The 22,431-nt window shown below is 39.1% G+C and overlaps 3 protein-coding genes across 6 annotated transcripts in view; 2 read left to right on the top strand and 1 right to left on the bottom strand.

The window, feature by feature from the left end:
- Window positions 1-17,658, top strand: part of LOC141793011 (uncharacterized) — a 224,007-nt gene extending 206,349 nt beyond the window's left edge. The window contains exons 1-9 of one of the 4 annotated variants that reach the window (XR_012598380.1): window positions 8,056-8,262; window positions 11,229-11,379; window positions 11,801-11,944; window positions 12,120-12,248; window positions 12,340-12,570; window positions 12,828-12,953; window positions 13,344-13,613; window positions 16,959-17,077; window positions 17,583-17,621. Coding sequence is in view for 3 of the 4 variants with exons in the window: in XM_074673296.1 (XP_074529397.1) it covers window positions 8,126-8,262; window positions 11,229-11,379; window positions 11,801-11,944; window positions 12,120-12,248; window positions 12,340-12,570; window positions 12,828-12,953; window positions 13,344-13,571 (1,146 nt within the window). In the remaining variant the exon portion in view is untranslated. Of the gene's footprint in view, window positions 1-8,055; window positions 8,263-11,228; window positions 11,380-11,800; window positions 11,945-12,119; window positions 12,249-12,339; window positions 12,571-12,827; window positions 12,954-13,343; window positions 14,977-16,958; window positions 17,078-17,582 lie in introns of those variants that run through there. The other 3 variants (XM_074673296.1, XM_074673295.1, XM_074673297.1) reach the window with 3 other exon arrangements.
- On the top strand, window positions 17,636-19,014 carry LOC141793157 (putative alpha-ketoglutarate-dependent hypophosphite dioxygenase). The gene is made up of 6 exons (XM_074673646.1): window positions 17,636-17,765; window positions 17,885-18,116; window positions 18,200-18,291; window positions 18,435-18,574; window positions 18,660-18,764; window positions 18,876-19,014. The coding sequence occupies exons 1-6, from the start codon at window positions 17,636-17,638 to the stop codon at window positions 18,960-18,962; spliced, it is 786 nt and encodes a 261-aa protein (XP_074529747.1). The 3' UTR covers window positions 18,963-19,014.
- A 1,417-nt stretch (window positions 19,015-20,431) lies between these two features.
- Window positions 20,432-22,030, bottom strand: LOC141793657 (glutamine amidotransferase-like class 1 domain-containing protein 3, mitochondrial). Its single transcript, XM_074674475.1, has 5 exons — window positions 21,983-22,030; window positions 21,508-21,620; window positions 21,204-21,375; window positions 20,843-21,044; window positions 20,432-20,755 (listed from the first exon to the last, which is right to left on the bottom strand). Exons 2-5 carry the CDS (start codon window positions 21,613-21,615, stop codon window positions 20,563-20,565), a joined length of 675 nt encoding a protein of 224 aa, XP_074530576.1. The 5' UTR covers window positions 21,616-21,620; window positions 21,983-22,030; the 3' UTR covers window positions 20,432-20,562.
- Between the last annotated feature and the right edge of the window lie 401 nt (window positions 22,031-22,431).

Below are 22,431 nucleotides of genomic sequence, written 5' to 3' on the forward strand. Positions count from 1 at the left end.
CACACACACACACACACACACGACTTGGGTTGATGGATGTTTGTGTGCCTGCTGCGGGGGACCCCTCCCCTGCCTGTAGACTTCCCTCTGAGAGTCAGAGCAACTCCAGCTCAGTACCATTTCTAATTAAATGGAAAGACTCAGGCAGCATTTTGCCATCGTTCTCTTATTGCACAAACGCAGAGCTGCTCCATCTTTTTGTCACTTTTTATAATTTCTACAGCTGATAAATAGGGGTCGTAACTAGCAAGCGGTGGTACAGACCACATTTGCAAAGTCTGACTCTCATTACTTGGCCCTGCTCCAGGAAAGAAGGGAAAAGACAGCAGGAAAGAAGGAAGGCAGGAAGGGACGAAGGAGGGAAGGAAGGAAGGAAGGACAAAATGAAAAGACTAGGAAAAAATAGAAACACTAATAAATTGCACTCAGAATCGACTCCTAAATGACACAATGATATAAAATGAGCCTTGATGGTCTGCAGACTCAAGGAGATTAGATTTACTCCCTAACAATATAATGTCGGCAGTGAACTTGGGCAGTGAGGTATTGAGTTATGGCCAGACAAAGAAGAGCCGTGTACAGAGATTGTCTCTAATGAGCTCACCAATGTTGAAGTGTAAAGGAGGATGACATAAATTCTTAATGGGAGCATTAAAAGCTTGGTTAATGGAGAAGAGTGAGCATTTGTGATTAACTGGCCAAATTAATTGTGTCACATTAAAATTTTGCTGAATTCAGTCTGGTGGCCTTTCAGGTCTTTCCAGATAAAATCAGCAGGGACAAAGAATTTTGTATGAGGAACCAAAGCATTAAGAAAACTAATCAACTCAAAGGTCTTTTGGGGTGAGGCTAAAAAATTAACCTTATTCAGATGCTAAAATATTTTCCTTTTGCTCTTTTTCAGGTTGTTAAGCATCAGATTTCTTAGTTAAAAATTCAGTTCTCTGAGTTAATCAGTGAAAGCAGAGAGGATAAGTAAATAAAATATATGAAGGTACCTCAAACCATAATTCAAGCTGTGATTATTACACAACAGTATTAGATACTCAGTTATGATTTGTCTACAACATAAATCTGGGATCTAGGGTCTGGGGTCTGGGGCCTATTCATAGACTCTAGAAGATAAGTTGTAGTCATATCAGTCAAAGTGTAAGGTCTGGTTCATTCACAGGAAAGAAACAGATAATACGTAGAAAGCTCTTGGCTATGACGGAGGAAAATTACACATAGATGCACATAAAGTAAAATCAGCAGACCTAGAGACATGGCAGAAAAACCTAATCTGGCACGTTGCTGGTTCATGTGGTCCTGTTCACTTTGTTTTACTCACCATCAGCAGAAACGTTCAGTTTAAAGAGTGAGAACAGCTAAGTTAGCTTTTCTTAGCACTGATACTGAGTTAACAGTTGCTGCGTACACTGCTCTGTAAGTGTAACACACTAAATTAAAAAAAAATCATTCTTTTGACTAATAAAATCATTTGAAGGTCAATTTGTAAATAAAATAATTGATTTTTTATAAGTAGCTATGGAATAAATGGGGACTTTTTAATGGAGAAGGTTGTTTTAGAGGATCCACGGGGCCACAAAGCTAATGAGTGAATGTACAACACAGCACAGTAAACATTACCCTTTAAAAGTGTAGTTTTCCTTGATTGAAAGGTTTTTTTTTAAATCACATAAGATACAAAATGTTAACACTAACAAGCTACAATGAGGTTTTAGAAAAAGATAGCATCTAACTACAGCTTTTGTGACATTACTTCACCTTCATATCACATCTTCATATACAAAAGTTATAACATTCAGTCAGTTCCTAGCTAATAGCAATGTTGGCAATCAGATGTAGAGTTTAAACTAAATATCCAGCTTGACGTTCCTCCAATCCACCTATCCATCATCTTTGAGGGTGCCTCTCAAGCATGAAGTCTTGAAATTATTTTATGACAAGTAATTTACAGCTTGTGACATAAAACTGGGACTCAACTGCGTTTGAGATTTTTTTTTTTTTCTTTTCTTTGTCTTTTTTCTTTCTTTTTTTTTTTTCTAAAAAAAGAAAACTTGGGTGCTACAGTGCAACTTGCCTCTGACACAGACTCCATGTCTGTACTTATCTGTGTTTCTTATGATACTGGAAGCTGTAAAAGGCCCAGCCAGGCATGAGAGGCAGAATCTAAAAATCCTTGGTTAAATGTGTTTGTGTCATGCTCTGGATTCAAAGGTGCTATGAGGAGGATCTGTTTTAACTGGACTGCTTCGCCACCTTCTGGCCCGAGTCTCAAGCACACTATCATTAAGATGTGACTTTTAACCAGGCATTTGTTTTGGGACAAATTCATTTTGTTTAAGGCAACTTTGTACCAGATACAACACGACGAAGTAAGTGATTTATCGGTGCGGTTTCGTTGTTTGAAACATGACAACAAGCAAACGTTGTAAGTTTGTACCATACATCAACAGCTGGCTATTTGTAGCACTACTAGCAGCCCGGTGCTGCGACATGTCCATAGTCTAATGTGACAACAAGCAGACTGTCAGTTCGTACCATAGTTTAGTAGCCGGCCCTGAGCACTACTGACAGCCCAGTGTTGTGAGACATGTTTGTTAGTGAATCCTGGTTATGTCCTGCCAGTCATCTACCGAGCAGAGCTAAAATAACCTCACTCTTCATTTTACTAATAGACTTTCAAGTTTGAACAGACCACTGCAGAATAACTGCTGCATGTAGGTTAGTTCAAACACTATGACCAACAGTTTAGCCCTTTCAGCCTTTTCACTCTCTTTTTATCTTTCTTCTGCTCTTCTGCTCCTTTTCTGACAGTTAAGCTCCTGTGTCCACCATCACTACAAAATTAATCACAGAGATCATTTTCAGCAGAGAAAAACACAGATCTACCTTCATACTACTGAACTTTTTCAGCCAGTGTGGTGTTGTTATAGAGACCTAGACGAGCCGTAAATCAATCTGGTCCTGCTTGACCCCATTGGAAAGCTACGAAATATGAGCTACGAAGCAAATAATCCTTATTAGTGCTGATAATGTCATTTTAAAGTGTGGATTACGATCAGGAATGTATCTAGAAGGGAGATTTTTTCAAGATCACTTTGAAACTCCTCACAGCCTCTTTAAAAACAAGGGAGGTTCCTAAGCTACTAACACATTTGTTCCTTTAAAATAATAAAGTAAATTTAAAGTCTGCTCGTTAAACTGGTCTTATGATACAAAGGTACATACTAAAGAAAAGTCTAAACTGAGTATGTTTTATTGACACGGCTAAACAGAGTCAAAGGATAAATGATGTCAAATTGGTTGGCAGAGTGTGGCTAATGTTAGCAGAACTAGCACTACATGCCTTTAGTCCGCCTAGCGTGTAAACATCCACATGAATGTGCTGGTCACACACTGCTCCAGCTGAGTGGTTATACTGTGAGCTAAAAACTAGACACAGCCTGCAACAGCTTTATCTCCTTCACTTTCACTGTTTTTACACTCTTCTCTGAAACTGACAGGGCAATTTAACTGATTTTGCACAGCTCATTCTGAAGCAACAAGACTCTTGCAGACAACTTTTGACACATTCAGAACTCCTCCAGACCGTTGAACAGACTTTGATGTGAAATATCTGCGGAGTTCATCTTTGAAGCTTCTTTATTTCTAATTTCTTTGGTCTTTTTTGTCACAAAGCTGGAGGAGGACGATCAGCTCTGGAGCTCTTAGGTTATCAGATTTATAATTCAACCCTCATTGTTCTCAATAGTACATGACAGTAAAGCTGATCCCTCTCGTACAGCTGCCTGCTTTCTTGACAACACTTCAGGCTTTATATCTGACAGCAACATTTTAACAGACTCTTTTGTCTCTGACTTTGCTGAAGTTTTTCAGTCGCATATACATTTTCGAAGGCCATTGTGATTTTTGTTGTTTAGTACCTATAGCTGTGATTCACAGAAGAGCGGCGCACCATCATGTGATCAGAATCATATTAAAGTTATTAAGTGTGGGTGATTGTTTTTTTGTTTTGTTTTGTTTTTTTTGCGAAGCCAGTCATTCAGTCTCATCAGATACCTGCTTATTTTTTTGTCTGTTTTTGCCAAAAAGTTCAGAACATTTCTATCAAATGCAGCTCAGACACTCTGACCTTTGAGATTTTCAAATGGGACACTGCAAGATGTTTCTTTTTTTTCTAAACTGCTTCTTCTCATGCTAATATTACCTACTGGGGAATGCCTGGCATGCCATCAGACACTTAATTAGAGAGCCCTTTTATATTATTGACAGCCTCTGCATTATAAAAGCCTTTGGTTGCTTTGCTCTGCATGCCAACATGTTTTTCTTCTTTGGGGGACACAAATGTCTTATGCTTCATCTCTCTCATCTATCAGTGCATTTTGCATTCAAACATGATGCACGAAAACCTGCTATTAGACATTATATGTACAGAATAAAACCTTTCTAACAATGTGCCCACTCTTTGTAAAGATTACACTAAGTCTTCCCTTAACTCGCTTGTCAGAGCAAGTATAAGCAACTGTACACAGGTCCCTTAGAGTAGGAGCACATACAAAAAGCACTAATTAAGTCCTACATGGAGTGTGTGCTTGTTTTTGTGTGTGTTTGCAAGAAACCTTGCATGTGTGTTGCCCAGTGTTTCACTTCTTGTGGTAAACAAGGAGAGGATAATTTAGAGTGTAGTTCTGCTGTGTCTGAAAGTCTCCAGAGCCCTTACTTCCACTCACATTCTCAACCACAGTCATGCAACCAGAGCACACAGGCCAAAGAATTGTTGTGCTTATTTTGCTTGTTAGTCCTTGCAAAGATGAACTTAGTTATTGAACCTGAATAGCTGGTCAGATTCAATGATTGTCCTGTCAGAACTGGAGAAGCAACTTTCAGCAGTAGATGAGATCTGCAGAGAGACCAAAGATATAATCCTGTCCAAACACCTTTTACCTTTAAGCTGCTGATGGAAATTTTAGATTGGGCACATACAGGTGATGCAGTAGCACAAGAGAACTGTACAGTCTCTATTCCCCTTCACAATCTCCTGTTAGACTAAAAATCAATCCCCCTGTGAAGCTGCAGCCCATTTGTCCTTGGCACTGACGGCAGCTTGGGTCAATAAAGGCACTGCATCGCTACTCCCTTGTTGGGCCTCCCAGCAAAGCCTCTGCTTGGCACAGCAATACTCTGACTGGGGACCATGATAGATGGCATAGACATGTGAATGGAATCACTGGAGCAAGTCAGGGCTACTGGGCAGCATTGACATTATGTTGCCTCTGCTGCTTTTATCTCGTAGTGGTGCATCAGATGTTGAAATGACTCAGCCCTCTGGATATCGCAGCAGAAAACAACTCTCTAAATCTTTTCCACTGGAGTAAAAGTCTAGTGTTGTTGTCTGAATAGGGGTCCTGTGTTAAAATTTAATGGAGACAGTTTGTCTGTGACTTCTATACTGTCGATTTCACTGTGGGTCAAAGAGCAGCTAAGTTAGCTTGTTGTTTGTTTTTATTTAAACTCGTATCACAGCTTGAGAGATGACTTTGTCACTGTTGGTAAACTTACTGGTCAGGGTAAAAATATCTAAACAACTGTTTGACAGTGGAAGGCGCACCAGGTGAAGCTAAGTCTCACTACTTTGTAATGTGTCGTAACATGAAAGTTTTTCAAATGACATAAGTTCATGAATTTGACAGAAAATTTAACATATTCTTATAATATTAAAACTGTGAAAATAAAATATCAATGTTTTTCTTTTCAATTTAAGGTCCCTGTGAGGACTTCCTAAGTGATTGTAAAAAAAATAAAAATAAAAAAATAAAAAGTCTCACTTCAAGACTTCTAGATGTATGCCTGAGCTTAATCCATGGTTTAAAGTGAGATTATTAGGGCCAAAATAAGTTATTTCTAAATGCTTTTTCTCACTTTCCCAGTCCGCGTTGTCCGAGGCTGTATTGATTTATGGCACGTAGAAGTTCCCATGACAACACCACGCCAGCCTGCAAAGATTAGCAGTGAGAAGAGAGATCCTTGTTTTTTCTCTGCTGAAGAGGATTTCTCTGATTTATTTTGTATAAACTGCAGACACTGGAGCTTAACTGTCAAAAAGAAAAGGTTGTCCTGAACAAAGAAAAGTAGTGTTACACAGAAGATCCGTTCTCCATTCAATTGCTCCAAAACAAACACCTTGGTTGAAATTGGTGCTAGTGCTCATGGGAAACAGAGGCTGTTTTCCAAACTGCCTACACAGCAGTACCTACTATTTTGGCTGAAATTCAGTATGTAGTAGGTTGTAGGTGAAAATTTGCAAAATCTGTTGTAGACAAAAAATCCCCGGATGTCCTACTGATCCAGGAAAATTTCTCAGTATGCAACAGACCAGTTTACCTGGCATACTGTTTCCCACAATGCACTGCGCTAAAGCTGTTTGTCTATGTTGTGGTAGGTTTTGGTGAATTACCGCCATCTACTGGAATTAATCATTATTATAATTACAACACAACACTAACATTAGACTGTCCAAGAGATAGAAGTGAAGTGGGGAAATGAAAATGCAAAGAAACACCCGTAAATATTGTCACTTCCAATCATAAAAAGAGGTGTTTACTCCTACAAATTCATTAGACCATGTGAATCACTGATTCACTTTTTAAACCATACATGGATTATATAGAAGTGTTTTTTACAACAGATGTAAAAAATAACAATCCCTTTCAGATTCATTTTCAGTAATTGATATAACTTTTCGTGTAATATTAGAAATCAAGAATGATGATTGTGTTTGATATGATTAACAAAATAACCAAATGCCAAGATCTGCCAATTGCTTGTTTTGTATTTTTATATTAAAGGCAAAAAAAAGCCATCTGTAGTTCTGCCTCCCAAGACTGGAAACCAGAGTAGCATACTATAAAACAGACCAAACAGAACAGTCATACTACATACTACAAGCAAAAGCAGTAGGTAGTAGGTAGTAGGTAGTATGTAGCGGTTTGGAAAACAGCCAGAGTCTCTATCTAAGAGAAACACTAGTTTGTCCGGAAACTCCTCCCAATCCATTTAAGATCTTAGTTACATATTGTATATTTTCTTCATAATCTTTGAAAATGTTTCCATAACTCATGTGGTTTTATTCTACTTTACCAGAAGCTAATGGCACTTTCGGAAAGTTCGGGGAATTTTATCTGAAAATTTGATCATTTTCAGTGAAGTTAATTTCCCAATTTACAGGTATTTCTACTTCTTTAATGTACATACAGTATTTCTAGAACACTCTTTTATATCTACTAACTACTCAACTAACAGAATACAGTGGAGTGATGTTGTAAGATATATCACTGAGCCTCTTCGATACAGTCAGTGAAGGAGTTGCAGTACTCAGAAAAGGTGAAGTAAACAGGGACCGGCAAATGAATTCTCTTAGTGTTAATAAACGACAGCTTAGCTTGACTAAGGGGAACATAATTAACGAAAATCCTTTAATTTACCTGATTGCCCCTTGGATGAATGTGTGATTTACTAATTAACCTGCTACAACCCACTTCCCTCAATCCCAGTAATGAGCAGACTGGTGAGTGCAATCAGCCCAACCCCATCATTATTTGTCATGAATAAATGTATGTGATACCATCATAATCAATTATATATCATGCAATATAATCGTGCACAAAATATGCATATCTATTCAGCGCACCTCGTATTAAGTGTCTCATTAAAAAGAATAATGCAACAGCTTGGCTAACAGGTAGCAAACAAAACAAAACACATTAGCACAAACACACATTATTTCTGAGTGGAATTTACCAGAATCTCCAAATGATGTGAATAACCTTTGACGGAGCAAACATTCAGAGTACTGAACAATCTGACTGTGTGAGTCAGTTACATTAAATCCAGTAATAACAGGGGGACAGGCCCTCTTTACCAAAAAGCTGAAGCAGTTGTCAGTGTCACTTCCTGTTCGTATCACGTGGCCCGTGTTCTCACTAAGTTCCTCTTTTGCTACGTATCAATACTGAGGGTGCTATTTACTTTCTACCACATGCTAAGCAGACACTTTAGGAAGAGGAACTTGAGTGTCAGTGTTTGAATTTCCTATAGGACTCTATGAAGAATCGATACCACCATGGATGGAGATGTGTTGTCTTTGTCTTCCAACTCTTCGTTCTCATCCTTGGCAGCAGCAGAAACACAGAAAGAAACTTCTCAGAGTAATAGTCTTCTTCAGAACCAAAAGGAAAATGAATCAACAGAAGAAGGATGGTATGTGTGTTCTACATTTCAACAATACAGCATCACACATAAAAACAGGAACAGGTAGTATCATAATCTATCAGAATCTTATGTAACATGTTTAATAACCAGTATGACTACCATAAAGTGACACCAATTTACCTATAAAACTTCTTACTGTCAACAAAGTTTTTTTATTCTTTCTGTAAATGTACAATTTGAGGCTTAATGCTTGTGTTGTGACTGTAATTTTCCATTTTTCCTACTCTTTTTTTTCTTTCTTTACCTTAAAAGGTTTTATATTTCTTTCTTTCATTTAAATAGAATTTTTTCTAAAGAGAAGGTCATGTTCGTAGAAACGCTGCTCGGTCAGAGGAAGAACAAAAAGTCACTGTGGAGTTTCCCGTGAGGTCATATGTAGGATGCAGTTCAAGTTACACAACAAAGAGGCTCAGTTGTGTTGAAAAGGTGTTGATAAAAGGAGACTGTCGATGTAAGCTCTGATCCTGAGGTACATTTCACTGTTGTATATTTAATTCATGGTTGTGAATGTGAGCATGCTACCTGAACACAGAGGATCAGTCCGACACCACTGTCCACTATTCTCTCCTCTGTTGGGGTATCTGATTGTAGACAAAAACCAGTTGCTCATGGAGACAAATCTCAACTCATATTCCTCAGATTTGCCACCAGCTAAAAGAAAAGATATTATCTCCCTCTTTATCATCAGCCACAGCAGTGAATTACCATACTGCTGTGGGAAGCAGTGGCATTTTGGTGTCCTTCCAAGACAGAACACGATTGAAAACTTAGTGAAACTGGGTCACGCAGTTTGTATCAGCTGTCAGAGCAGCAGACAGAGAAAAAGCTGTGTATCACTGAGTACACTTCGCTGACTTGCCAGGATAGCAAATTGGACATGGGTATGTTACCATTTTGGACAAGTATACTGGCCACTAAAATTAGGCTCCATTACATTTGTTTCAGCTTCTGCCTTCATCCTACACAGAAACGTTCGTCCTGTGTGGATGATTCAGTCATTACGAGTCATAAACAGCCTGCACTAAAGCTCTTTCCTGCCTTGTTGAACCCAGAGGAATGCCAGATAGCAGCACAGGGTGTACATTTAGACAGACTTTTTGACTCTGAGTTAACTTTTCTGTTGTGTAATGATGCATTTTGATGATTCGTCCGTGTGGGTTTCAAGCTAATGGCTTTTTTTTTTTCCTAAAAGCAGTCTTCATGGTGTAAAACATGACCTTGCTGCAGCAGCCTACCTTTTTGAGAAGTCATCCTTTGAATGAAAAGACCTTTAGAGCTCAATAACAAAACATTTTGATCCTTTAACCATGAGAGGCTGTGTAAACTAAATGTTTAACTTTTTAAAGACACATTTTCTCATAAAATCAATGAGAAAAATATACTATTCACATGTTTTTGTATAGATACAGTGAGTTACAGAGCACAGACAGTTAGCTCGGATTAGCATGAAGACTTAAAAAAAGGGGATTAGCTGTATGTTTCCCAAAGGCAGACGACTTCCTTACAACATTTCTGAAGCTAATTTATTTCTTTTTAGATCTATAATCTCTACAAAGTGGGCAGGAGAACTGTGTTTTAATAGGGCTTGTCCCTTCGAAGATCCCAAGCTGCTTGCAAAAACCCAGAAAATCTCCGCCCCGGGCCATGAAGTAGCCCCCCACATAATCCCTTGAAAAACGCCAACTTGTTGGGGTTTTGGGCAGCTTTCTCTTTTTTTTTTTTTTTTTTACTGTATTCAGCTCTTTGTTTTGTTTGTGTTATTTTTGGATAGGGAAAAGAAAAAACTAAAAATATTTCAGCTGCTTCCTCTGTTGGCTGTTCTTATGCTCAGCTTAGCTAACACACTTCTGGATGTAGCCTGAGATGAGATAACTGTCAGACATGAGGGTGGTATCAATCGTCTTATTCATCTCTGTGAATGTTTTCCAAAAATGTAGAAGTCTAAGTGTAAATCCTTTCAGCTCGAGCAAAAAAAATGAAATCTTACTCTGATATTTGTATGGATAAAAACTTCAATTAGCATTGTTTTGACACAACAATAGACCTGCTTCCTCTCGTCTGTGCTGTCTTGACCTGACAGTACAATGCTCTTTTAAATTGTGTAACACTGGTTTTTACACCGCAGGACACTGAACATAAGTGGATGAAAGCATGTGTTTGCGGGGGTGTTTAGCCTTAAGGGCGATGAGAGGTGATAGCAGATTGTGACTCTTTGTGGTACTTAGCTCTCTGAGGTTACATCAGCTCTACATGCTTTTGTAAGCGGCCCTGGGGGGTACATGCAGAGTGGAGTGTTTTTCAGTAAGCAGGTTCCTCCTCTGGGCTTCAGATCTCTGTGCCTCCCTATCAGCAGTTCCTTTCAGACAAGGCTACTGGGTAGGATGCTGGTTTTACTAATTGATCATATCAAATATTTTTCTACCCCTCTCTAAGTGGCTCCACAGAAATCAACAGTTTTCAGGGATCGTCACACACATTGTTTTTCCAGAGGCTATCGAAATGCTAATGTGTCTGATGGTAAACAGAGATTCTGATTGGCTAGGACCTGAGATGGAGAGAAATGCACCACTGTGTGTGTGTGTGTGTGTGTGTGTGTGTGTGTGTGTGTGTGTGTGTGTGTGTGTGTGTGTGTGTGTGTGTGTGTGTGTGTGTGTGTGTGTGTGTGTGTGTGTGTGTGTGTGTGTGAGTGTCTGAGAGTCTTGAGTGCATCATGTGACTGTGCATGCATGTGTGTGCGTGGGTGTGCATAATAGCTCGAATTTGATTCTCTGTTAGTGCACTCTGTGTGAGTGGGTGTTCAAAAGTGCTCTGACATTCTTGTGTGTGGACATGCTGTCGCTTATTAATGGAAATCCTCCTCCAATGTTTTTCTAGATGACTTTATTTAAGACAGGTATACCTGCACATGTGTAAATGATGTATATATGTGTGCGTGTGCGTGTGCGTGTGTTTAGGACAGCAGAGGTGAGTCCTGTGTGCGACAGGCTGCTGTCCACAGAGGAGCAGGTCACTCTGATCACTGAGAGCATGAGCGTCACCTCCACTGACCAGGAGAAAGTGCTGCTGCTCAACAAGAACACCGAGCTCCGCAGAGTCAACAAAGAGGTACAAACCAAAATCCCCTGAAACTGGTGCAGATCCTCTGCAGGTTCACATTTGTGCTACTGATGTTAAGCTTTTCCTGAAAACCAGAAGAGGAGTGTGGGCGTTGTGTGAAAACTGCTGCTAAGCTGTGAAAGAAATCATCACAAAAGTTAGATTTTTCACAATTATACAACCTTCATTTCCTGATTTTATTTCAATGCTACACTATGAAAAACAAAACAGACCATATGACTCTCTCTGCTGATGTAAGCTTTGAGAGTGGAATAACTCTTCTCTATGACCCAAATTCACTTCCTCAAACCACGTTATTTTGGTGACAGACAGCGAAAGATGGCAGCAGCGATGACATAAATGCGGGTTGTGGTACACGCTGCGGTAGACCTGATTATATGAGAATGACAGTGGTGATGATGTGTTATAGCTGATGAAGCTGAATGAGGAATGGGACCAGGTGTATCGCAGTGCCACACTGGGTCTGCAGCACCGGCTGGAGGCTTTGGAGCTGGAAAATGCCGCCATCAAACAGCTCAACACCAGATTGCTGCTTAAAGTCGACCACCAGCAGGTAAACATGCAAATGAGGAAAAATAGACGTACACAAACCTATTGAAAACACATGCTGTAAAGATGAAGTACGCTAAGGGATAGTGTGTAGGGGACCTCTTAAACTCTGAGTTGTGTTGTCGCTGTTGTGTTTGTTTATAAATGTGTGTTGTTTCCTGCTGTGTTTGGGTCTGCAGAGTGCAAAGGAGTACTATGAGCAGGCGCTGATGCAGGAACTAAAGAAGAACCAGGAGCTGCAGGAGTACATCAGACTGCTAGAAAACAGGATGCATCATGCAGATAAAGACTGCACAGCTGCCAAACAGGTAACATACCTGTCAGTGCATCTGCATAACTGTAAGTAACCACAGCTCTACGACGTTTTGTTCATCAGTTTGTCTCTTGTCTGTGCCAAAGGGGAGCTTTCATGCTGTGGTACAAGGTCTGGTGTCATGCAGGGACAGCAATCCTCTTGGAGGTTCTGGACATGGACCAGGATACGACTCCTCATCCTCTTGTTTCCCAGCTCCTTCCAGTCAGGAGCAGAAAAGAAAAAGTCAGAGCAGCAGCACCCAACCAGGAGCACTGGGAGACTCCCAACAAGAAGTAAAAGACCTGAAAGAACAGCTGGAGGCTCTGAGATGTCAGGTGGGCTGCTCTGCTTTTCACAGCATCAAACAATGTTCCCATTTCTGATGTGAAGAGAGCAGGGCTGATGTCAACTCACTGTTGCCAGGGAAAGCTTTGCTCAGAGCCTCACTCAGGATTAGATGGTGAAATACACCACCAAGTGGTGGCTCAGCGCTCTCCTGTTATTCGCTCCCGGCTTAGTGATAAAAATCTGTGGATCAAAAGATGTGGCTCTGTTTTTGGCTCTGTGCCATGCTGATGTCTTCTGTCTGCAGACCCAGATTTATGAAGCAGAGTACGAGACAGAGCACAACGACCACAAACACACTCAGCAGGAGAACCGCAGACTGAGGAAGAAGAGGGAGGAGATGCGCCAACAGGTGGCACTACTGCAAGAGCAGGTAAGTGTGTGCACATATCCACTTTCACACCAAAACAAAGATGATGTCAGATTTATAAAAGTGATCTTGGGCTTAAACAACAGGAATTCACACAATACTTTTCATTTTGTTGACGATAACCAATGATGATCCAACAAAGTTAGATCAAATGTGAGACGTTTATGTTGTGCTGAAGCATCCTATAGTCACAATATTACTACATGAATAAGAGTAACCCCCTAAAGGGCATGTGGGCATAATTTCCCAGCTCTGTATCTCTTACGAGGTCTAACTTGAGTAACCTGTTTTGATATGATTTGAAGACAATTTCCCTAACCTCAAAGAAGTAGCTGTCACAGGAATCCTTTCATTTTTTTCCTGTCTCTGTCTATCATTTTGACATCTCTATAGCTGAAGGTGTATGAGGATGACTTCCGGCGGGAGCGCTCCGACAAACAGATGCTGCAGAGGCTGTTATTAAAGAAAGCAGCTCCAAATAAGGACCCCGTCCTCATTCACCGCTGCAATAACGAGCAGCAGCCACTGGAGGGAGACAAGAGGACGCAGAGTGGAGAGAAAAGAAAACAGCACCACCCTCTCTGCCCAAAGCACCCCAACAGGGACAAAGAGTCAGACTGAGGGACAGGGGTGATTTCATGAGAACGTCGCGAATTAATAAGAGTAAGGTTTAAATCTATGATTATTATCAGTGTAAAGAGGGTGGAGCTTTATATGGCGGTAACATTTCTTTCACTGACTCTCATCTGGAGAAACAGAATAGCATTGTTAGAAATGCTCTTGAGAAAACCTCCAACTTACCGTATACCATGCTTTGACACATTTGTCTGTCAAGTGAATTCATTTTTACAAAAGTTATATTTTTGAAAAATGTATCTTTTTATGTATTAAATCCTTTATAACCTATATTTATACTTATATTTCAAATAATAAAAATATTATAAAAGACTGATCTACAACTATTTGTTATCTCTTGTTTATAATGAGTTTTCCAAGCTCCTGTGATTGGTCAGTATTGATTACTTATACAGAGTTGAGTTGGCAACAGGAGTCACAGCACACTGAACTTACTGCTTTTTTATACTTTTCACAGCAACTAATGACAGTGAAGTATTTGACAATTTAAAGACAGCAGTTGTATATTACCTAGATTTACCAATGTGTCCACAGAGGGGCACCAGAATCCTTTTAAAATGACCGGTCCTAACAGAAGCAACAGAAGCTCAATTGATTCATCTTAAAACGCTGATTAAAGCTACAATACGGACTTTTCTACCAGGAAAAAAAATTGATTAGACTTGATGTTGATTATTCCTTTAATAATAATTGCAATAATAGCATCTTAATAACAAATACAGTAAAAATATATATTTATATTTTTGTAGTATTGTTAAAACACTTTGCATTCTGGGACAGACCAGGAGCTAATTTATCTTGGCTGAAATGTTGTCAGTGTAACTCTGTCCCTGTTTGTTAAATCAGAAAAATTCAAAGACATTGGAAACCTAATAATTTGCACTTTCCAGTGATCTATGGTTCATTGTGACATGCAGAAGAGACAGAAGCATCTTGAAAAAGCTAAATTGCTGTAACTCCCCAAATTTTTTGCCCAAGTTAAAAAATTCCGCCCATGACAGAGAGCTGAGAAGCTTTCCAAACTCTTAAAAAATCTAGTTCATTTTTGTTTTTCTTCTCTTAAACTCTAAAAAATTCCATCCCATATGCAATTTTTAAAAGATGTTAAAAACTCAAGTTTACATACTACTGGAAAAAGGGGCCGAAGCACTCAGACACAGGGCATATTCAGACCATTGATAACAAACTATGTCCAGACCATTTTAGCCTTAATAAGTAATTAATGTATGACAAATCTTCCACAGGGAAAAAGCTATCCAAACTTATTAACTGCTAGCTGCAAAAACAGTTGTTTTTTTTTCAGTTTTTTCCACTAAAAACTATTTTAAAAATCTTTGTTGGCAACAATAGAAACACCAAAACGCAGCATAAGAGCTACCACTTTGTCCACAGGGAGAACCAAAGTTCACCAACTTAAAGTTGTTCTAATGAAAAATATCAAACATATCAGGTTGTATTTTTTAAGGTCTTGTAAAATTTCTTCATCCTTGACAATAACAGAACTATTAAATAATTGAAACTGTTAATGAGACAGTGACAAATAAGGATTGATATAAAAAATATGAACTTGTCAAAAAAAAAAACACGTTATACGTTTATAAATGTGTAGTTTGCGTTTTTGTTGGTGTCATAGTATTTTATGTAACATTTCTATCATTTTTAACCAATTAAAGAATCAGTCCCATACAATTTTCAAATGTGTATTTAATTTCTAAACTCAATAATATGATTTTTGTTGTACTGATCAAGTCAGTATGCTGTGGACATCAATCTTCACTCCTTACAGCTTTTTTACTGCAGCATATCACTGATCATTCACCTTTGTCTGATACTACTCTTGAATGCCATCACCCTGCCAAGGAGGTCAGTGGGTGATCAGGGGTTTCTCAGTTTGTTTCTTCCTCTCTCTGTCTATTTCCTCCAAGAGCTTCCTCGTCATGCTTTTTGATTTAGAGCTGATGACATGAAGTGAATTTACTTGTACTGAGTCATCTATTCACCTATTTCCTTTCTGGGTCATTGAAACGTTTATCTATTGATTCACCCTGAGCCCACGCGGACCTGAATGGAAATGACATCATGCTCCAAAAGCTTGGTGAGTTTGTAAACACATGAGGAAATCAGGAAGTAGAATTCTTGTTGGTCCGAAGGAATTAAAAAGTAGACTTTGCTCTTTCCAAAGTACACAAAGACATCTCATCATTAAAATGGTTCTCCAACAAAGTTTCAGACAAGGAAGTTTGTCAATTATTTAATGACGCTCAGCATTTTTATCACCCATCTTTATCAACATCTCAGAATTGAAGTTTGGAGTAAATAAGGTGTGGTTGGGTCATTTTATGGCAGGGGCAAGTCTTTCCTCAGAATTAGAGAGTTTCTGTATTGTAAATATTTGATTCATATTGTATGAGTGTTATATTAACACACTGGCTGGAGTACGATGTGTTTTCAAAGCCAGCTGTTGAAAATGACAGAAACACTGTTTTAGGGTTATCCCTTAACATTCACTTTTGAAATGCAAGGGATATGAAGTCTATAAAATTTGTGACATTCCATGAATAATTAAAAAAACCTTTGAAAATTTTTTTTGGGATTATATTGTTGTAGCGCTAAGATCAGACAAAATCAAAAAACAAAAATCAGAAAAAAAATCAAGCTAGAGGGACAACACAATTAGATTTTATTCAGTTCAACATATATTCACTCAGATACAGCGACTCAAAAATGGTTGAGTGACAAGTTTAAGGGTTAATACCAACAAACGTATATTTGCTCTTATTTAGGTTTACCAAAACACAACCGCTTGTTTACATTTCACCTACATGTAAAATGAAAAAAAAAAATGATGAAAAAGGAAAAAAGTAACAATCATAACATTTCACAAGGTAGAAACTGCACCAGTTTGACTGCAAAACAATGAAAAATGGTTAATTTCTTGCCATCAGACTAAAAGGATTCTTCTCTTCACACAGATCATCTCATGAAATGTGTCTGTGTCCAGTGATCTGTCATCGTTTCTGATCAGGAACAGAGGTTGGATATTAGGTGGTGATGAGAAGGAAAATCTGACAGAATAATGACTAACTGGGAACTAAAATTGGATAGTCATATCACTCAGAAACACTTGCTAATAGAAGGAGCCAAAAATAACTTTAAAGTTCCTTCTGGACTGAGGATCAGGTTCCAGTTAATGAATGATGACGTGAGCCCGCAGTAAACACGAACACATGGTTTCTGAGAAGAAAAGGTTTCAGGTCTCTTTGTTGGAGTATGTTATTGAATATCTCACCACACCTGAGCTGTTACAGCTGTATGCATCATATAGTCCCACCTTTTTTCTGATGCAGGTTACTTTTACCACTAATCTTACAGATAGATCAAGGAAGTGGAATTTCCAGAAGGTGCTCAGAGGTGTATATAATGGACACTTCAGAAGAGTTTGACAGTACCTGAGCTCAGACTCAAAGAGAGAAGAGTGGACGGCAGAGCAGGTATGGAGACAAACACCAAACGATAGATCTGGTTCATCGTCAGGTGTTTTACATTATTTTTGTTTGTTTGTTTTTGTTTTTGTTTTTTCTTTGTTTGATTCTTTTTCAATGTATTTTTATTTACCTCTTTCCAGACCACTGTTGCATTTTTTGTGTTTAATATGTTCACTTGTGCAATATAATTTGATCAATTTAACATTTTTAAAGTGTGATAGGTCAGTTTTGCTGTGGGTTAAGTGTTGATCTTTCAGCCAAAGAATAATTAAGGTCAAGGGAAAACTTGAAGTCTCAAACTTCTCTAAATTAATGACAACCATGTTCTTTTCTTGACCCGCTCTAGTCAGCAAATCCTATATCTTTAAAAAGAGGCTCTTTACTCTGACAACAGGCTTATTCATGCTGACACAGGTGTAGCTGCAGGGTTATATTTGTCTACTGGGTCAGGCAGAACAAGGTGGTGCTTAGTGCATCCTAAATAAATGTGGCTGAATGTTTTTCCCATCAGGACCAGGCACGTCTGCATAAACAACAAAAATCAACGGTGAGAGTCTTTTAGAGATGACTACATCCATGGCTAAACTGCAGGAGATCTACAACAAGAAGGGCTTCCTCTCAGCGCTGCCTGTGTTGGATGAGATTGAGCTGAGGGAGGCCAAACGGGCCTTTTCTGAGCTGGAGGAAGAATTTGGTAAGTAAGCGCTTTAGTATGAAGTAATGTGAAGAAAAAAAGGTCAGAGTAAAAAGCCAGTATGTTACACAGCCCATACGCTCAGTGATTAGTCATAACATGTGTTGGTATGTTTCCAGGTAAAGAGTACACCCAGTACAGCCTCCACAACGTTCACCTTCAGTATCCGTGGGTGAGGAACCTGACCAGACACCCTCAACTCCTACAAGTGGTCAAAGCAGTCCTGGGTCCAGATGTGCTCTTATTGGACTCTCGCTTCATCTGTAAATACCCTGTGCTCAAACCTGACGCCCAGGAAGGAGAAGACGAGCAGACTGAACTTCCATACGTGGCCTGGCATCAGGATATGAGGTAGATCTGAATCCTGGACTTCTTTCAGGAAGGTTTGTTTTGCTTTATTTTGTGATGTCTGACTGTGACTGTGCTGGCTGCAGGTATTGGGGCATCGCTGGTGGTCCTGTCCTCTCTGTGTGGCTCGCTTTAGATGACTCACTGAAGGAGAACGGTGCTCTTCAGGTTATTCCAGGTATCACAGCAGCTTCATATCTTCTGTTGCAAGATTATGAGTTTTGCAACTTTCATTGTTTCTTGTTTAAATAAAAGTAGAGATATTCCCCTGAAATGACTCCCACCAAAACTGTTAAACTTTCATTGTTTTCGCCTTTACAGGCAGCCACTGCTCTGGCATGTTGCCTCATCGCCAAGCCATTCGTTCTGGAAACATGCTGACTGTCAACCAGGAGATCCCAGAGGAGCTGGTGCAGGCTGATGAAGCTGTGCTTTGCCCCCTGCTGGCCGGCCAGATGTCTGTGAGTGTCTTTCTTAAAGATGGCAGCATTAAGGATATCTTTGATACAGAGTGAATGAAAAAACATTTGGTGTTTGTATCAAAAGGTTCATGATGGACTACTGGTCCATGCCAGTGACCCCAACATGTCCCAGAAGAGGCGCTGTGGGTTTGTGATCCGATATGTCCCCACCTGTGCATATCCCATAGAGGTGAGATAAATAAACATTTATAGATGTTGTTTGCACAGCATAATTTGTCTGTCTTATTGTGTTTTTTTTGTGTGTGTGTTTACTGACTCTGATTTCTTTTGTTGGTGTTAGGATCCAGATCGTCCCAGAAAATTTCATGCTACTGAGTTGGCCTGTGGAACAGATCAGTTCAAGCATTTTTCCAGCAAACGCACATAAGTCTGCTTTGATTCTTTGTCTTTCCTACCCATTTAACTTAAACTCTTTAAACTTTGACCATAAGTCTTTTTTTAAGTTATGTACAAAATGTATTTGTAGATTTTTATTGTGAAGCTTAAACTATACCTAACTAACTCAAACGCCATTGTTTGACATTGCCTAACTGTATCTATGACTTATGAGAATTTGTCTTTCGATTATTCTGATAATGTGGAGTTTTATGTGCCATATTTGGATGTTACACAACTGTTCTAAAGTGCTTTGAAATAAAAGTTCAAATTGACCTGAAACGTGTCTGTTGGTAAATCTCAGTAATTTCACACAGTTTATTTGCATTTTAGTCAATATTTAGCTAAATATACTCACTCCAAATACAAGTCATCAAAAAGAAAACATTCCCAAGTCCAACTATCTAAAGTTGGCCATAACAGTCATCTACGCCAGATCGTGCCACAATAACGCTCTAGGGGCTGAACTCTCTAAAAAAGTCAACAAGTAGCTCATCCAAACCCGTCAGAAGAGTGTTGACAGGGACCAAAAAGACCACATACTTTACAATAGTGCTTCAAATGCTGTAAAATGTTTCGGGAAGGGAATTTTAGATACTGCTTTTCTTTGTGAATAGATGAGCTTTTAACTTAACAGTATCTTTAACTTTGAATACAAAGCTATCCAGGTCTATAGCTTTGAATGTAAAAGCATTTGTATGAAATGTGCAATATATAAATATAAATCACACTGACTTGAACTGAGTTGATATTGACACATGAGACAGTTTGTTTCATCTTAAATCTGTTATATCGAACCGTAGAGATAAAGAAAAATGTATTCACTCACTGGAAGTAGGAGAAATGTCCTGCACGATATTTGATAAATTTAGATACAACTCAATGAACCTGCTTTCTCTTAAACAAAACCCTGTTACACCTGTTGGTTTTCTCTTTCTTTCTTTTTTTCAGATTCAGTGTTGTTTCTTTTTTTCTTATGTGTCACACAATCCTTTCTGTGTGATATGTAAACAGTATATGTGGCATTAGTAAAACATTATTCTTACTTTAACAAGAAGAGTTCATAAATTGGAAGAAAAGTCTATTAGTGTTTTAGTCGCAATGCGTACTGAGCACACCTTGTTAAAAAAAAATGGGTTGTTGATATTCTCAAATCTCACAAGTTAACAAATAACAAAGAGTAAAAAGTGGTGATGCAAAGTTTCACTGGTGTATTTCTTTGAAGAAAAGCAGGGTTTGTTTTGTGGAAGGTAATAATATTTCTTGTCTCCCACATGATGGTCCTGATTGGCTGCCATACAAAGTCATAATCATAACCGCATTAAAAAGTGATGTGTGATTAACTGCTTTGTTTTTGTACATATGGTGCAATCACAGTCTCTTCACTCTTAATAATAAACAAACAGAAATTGTGATTTGTAACATAACTTTTATTCAGACTTGTAAAGCGACAAATTCAGGATAATATGTGATGAATGCTCAAGGCTGTGTGCTGTTACATCAAACAGTTTGCTTTCATGTAAAATTACAGGAAAGTGAGTTATTGGAGTGAATAAATAAAAAAACACATTCATCATCACATCAAATGATTTTTAAGCCAGCTTCAGGGTCTCTTTAACCATGACTCCAATCCCATCAAAAACTTCATGAATAGGTGCGTTGCACATGAAGGCACTTGTGGTGACCAGTTTGTTTTTAGCATCAACATGTGCTTTATTCACATCAGTGTTTACATGCTTACAGCCCAGCTCCTTCACAGCTCCTGCTGTCTGAGCGTACGGCCACCTAAGGGTGAAAAAAGACAAAAGCTTTAGCTCAGGACTGAGGTTTTGAAATCCATTCAAACATCTTCAGACAGATTCGTTCACTCACTTTTCACACTCTTTGTCCTGACCCACAGTGAGCTCACAGCCAGGCAGGATTTTGGCAGCAAGGATGGGGGAGATGCAGCACATTCCAAGCGGCTTCCCGGCTTTGTGGAAAGCTTTGATGAGCTGCTCAAGATGTGGCTGGATGGTGCAGTCTTTATTCTTCACTGCCCAGTCACTCAGGTTCTTAGCCACACCAAAGCCCCCTGAATGAGAAAATTTAGGATCATTGCACGATATCTTAAAATATGTCTCCTTTTGTGTGTGTGTGTGTGTGTGTGTGTGTGTGTGTGTGTGTGTGTGTGTGTGTGTGTGTGTGTGTGTGTGTGTGTGTGTGTGTGTGTGTGTGACTTAGTGAGTCAAACCTGGGATGATGGCGGCATCAAAAGCTGAGACATCCAACTTGACCAGATCAGTCACATCACCTCGGGCAATGCGAGCACTTTCCTGCAGGATGTTTCTCTTCTCCTCGGTAGGTTTGCCCTCACAGTGATTTACAACATGCATCTGATCCGCATTTGGAGCAAACATCTGCACCTGGAATTCAGAAAGAATTTCAATCACTATCCAATTAAATGAACTGAATAAAAATGAAAGAGTTTATTATCATTGTTATTATTATTATATTTCTAAGGGTAAAAAAAACAGGAGTAAGTTTGTATTTCTCACTTTCGCTCCAGCCCGACTCAGATGGACGAGGACAGCAGAGGCCTCGTGGATCTCTGTGCCGTCATAGACTCCACAGCCTGAGAGAATTACTGCAACACGCTTCACCATGGTTTCTATAAAAAGACACAAAAAGCTCATGTTTCTGTAGACTTAACAGATATCTACACATCTGACGTATCACATTTTTCTCCCCTGGTTTAACGTGTTTTAAAGAGCACTGCTCCAGAGCTGGATGTTAGAGAGTCAGGTAGCAAGGGAGTAAGACGAGTGCTGATGCTGCTGCCAGTTATCACTAGGATACCAGGAAGAGGCTGCAGACTTAAGACACACAACACCTTTCTTCGCCCTCTGTTTTATTTTGCATTTTATCATGTAATTACTGTCTTAATTATTTGTCTTTTTAGTTAGATTACACAAAGAAAAAGCAGAAAAAGTACTTTCAAAGAGTAAGTCAGAAGATGTCGATGGGTCTTACCTTTTGTAAGTGTCTGGGCTTCACACAGAGCGTACCTGGGCTGTTCAGGAGGTGTGCTGAATGAGAAGTGAAGCAGAGCTTATATACCACTCCGTGCCAATCTGTCTCCTCCCACCACATGATTACATCACACACCTCGGTAACCATCAACACTTCTTTAAAGTGCTGAATCATCCTTCTCATTATCATACCAGGGTTGGTGTTTCAAACAAAGCAGCTATTGAAGGAGAGGAGGAAATTACTTACTTCCTTACTTCTTTCAGTGCTGTTCCTCACAGATAGATAACAAACTATTTAGTCAGCATGTAATTTCCGTAAGTCCTTATCTTACCTGCAATGTCCAGCCTATAGTTGCCAAGTGCATGTCATAAATTCGCAAGTCTTGGTAGTTAAAATTGTTGAAAACCTAGCCTCGACAACTATGAAAAACATTTTAAAACATTTGTACA

This window comes from Halichoeres trimaculatus, unplaced genomic scaffold (genome assembly GCF_033239565.1).
Source record: "Halichoeres trimaculatus isolate MK-OKI-2021-1 unplaced genomic scaffold, fHalTri1.1 fHalTri1_scaffold_7, whole genome shotgun sequence".
Lineage (NCBI taxonomy): Eukaryota > Metazoa > Chordata > Actinopteri > Labriformes > Labridae > Halichoeres > Halichoeres trimaculatus.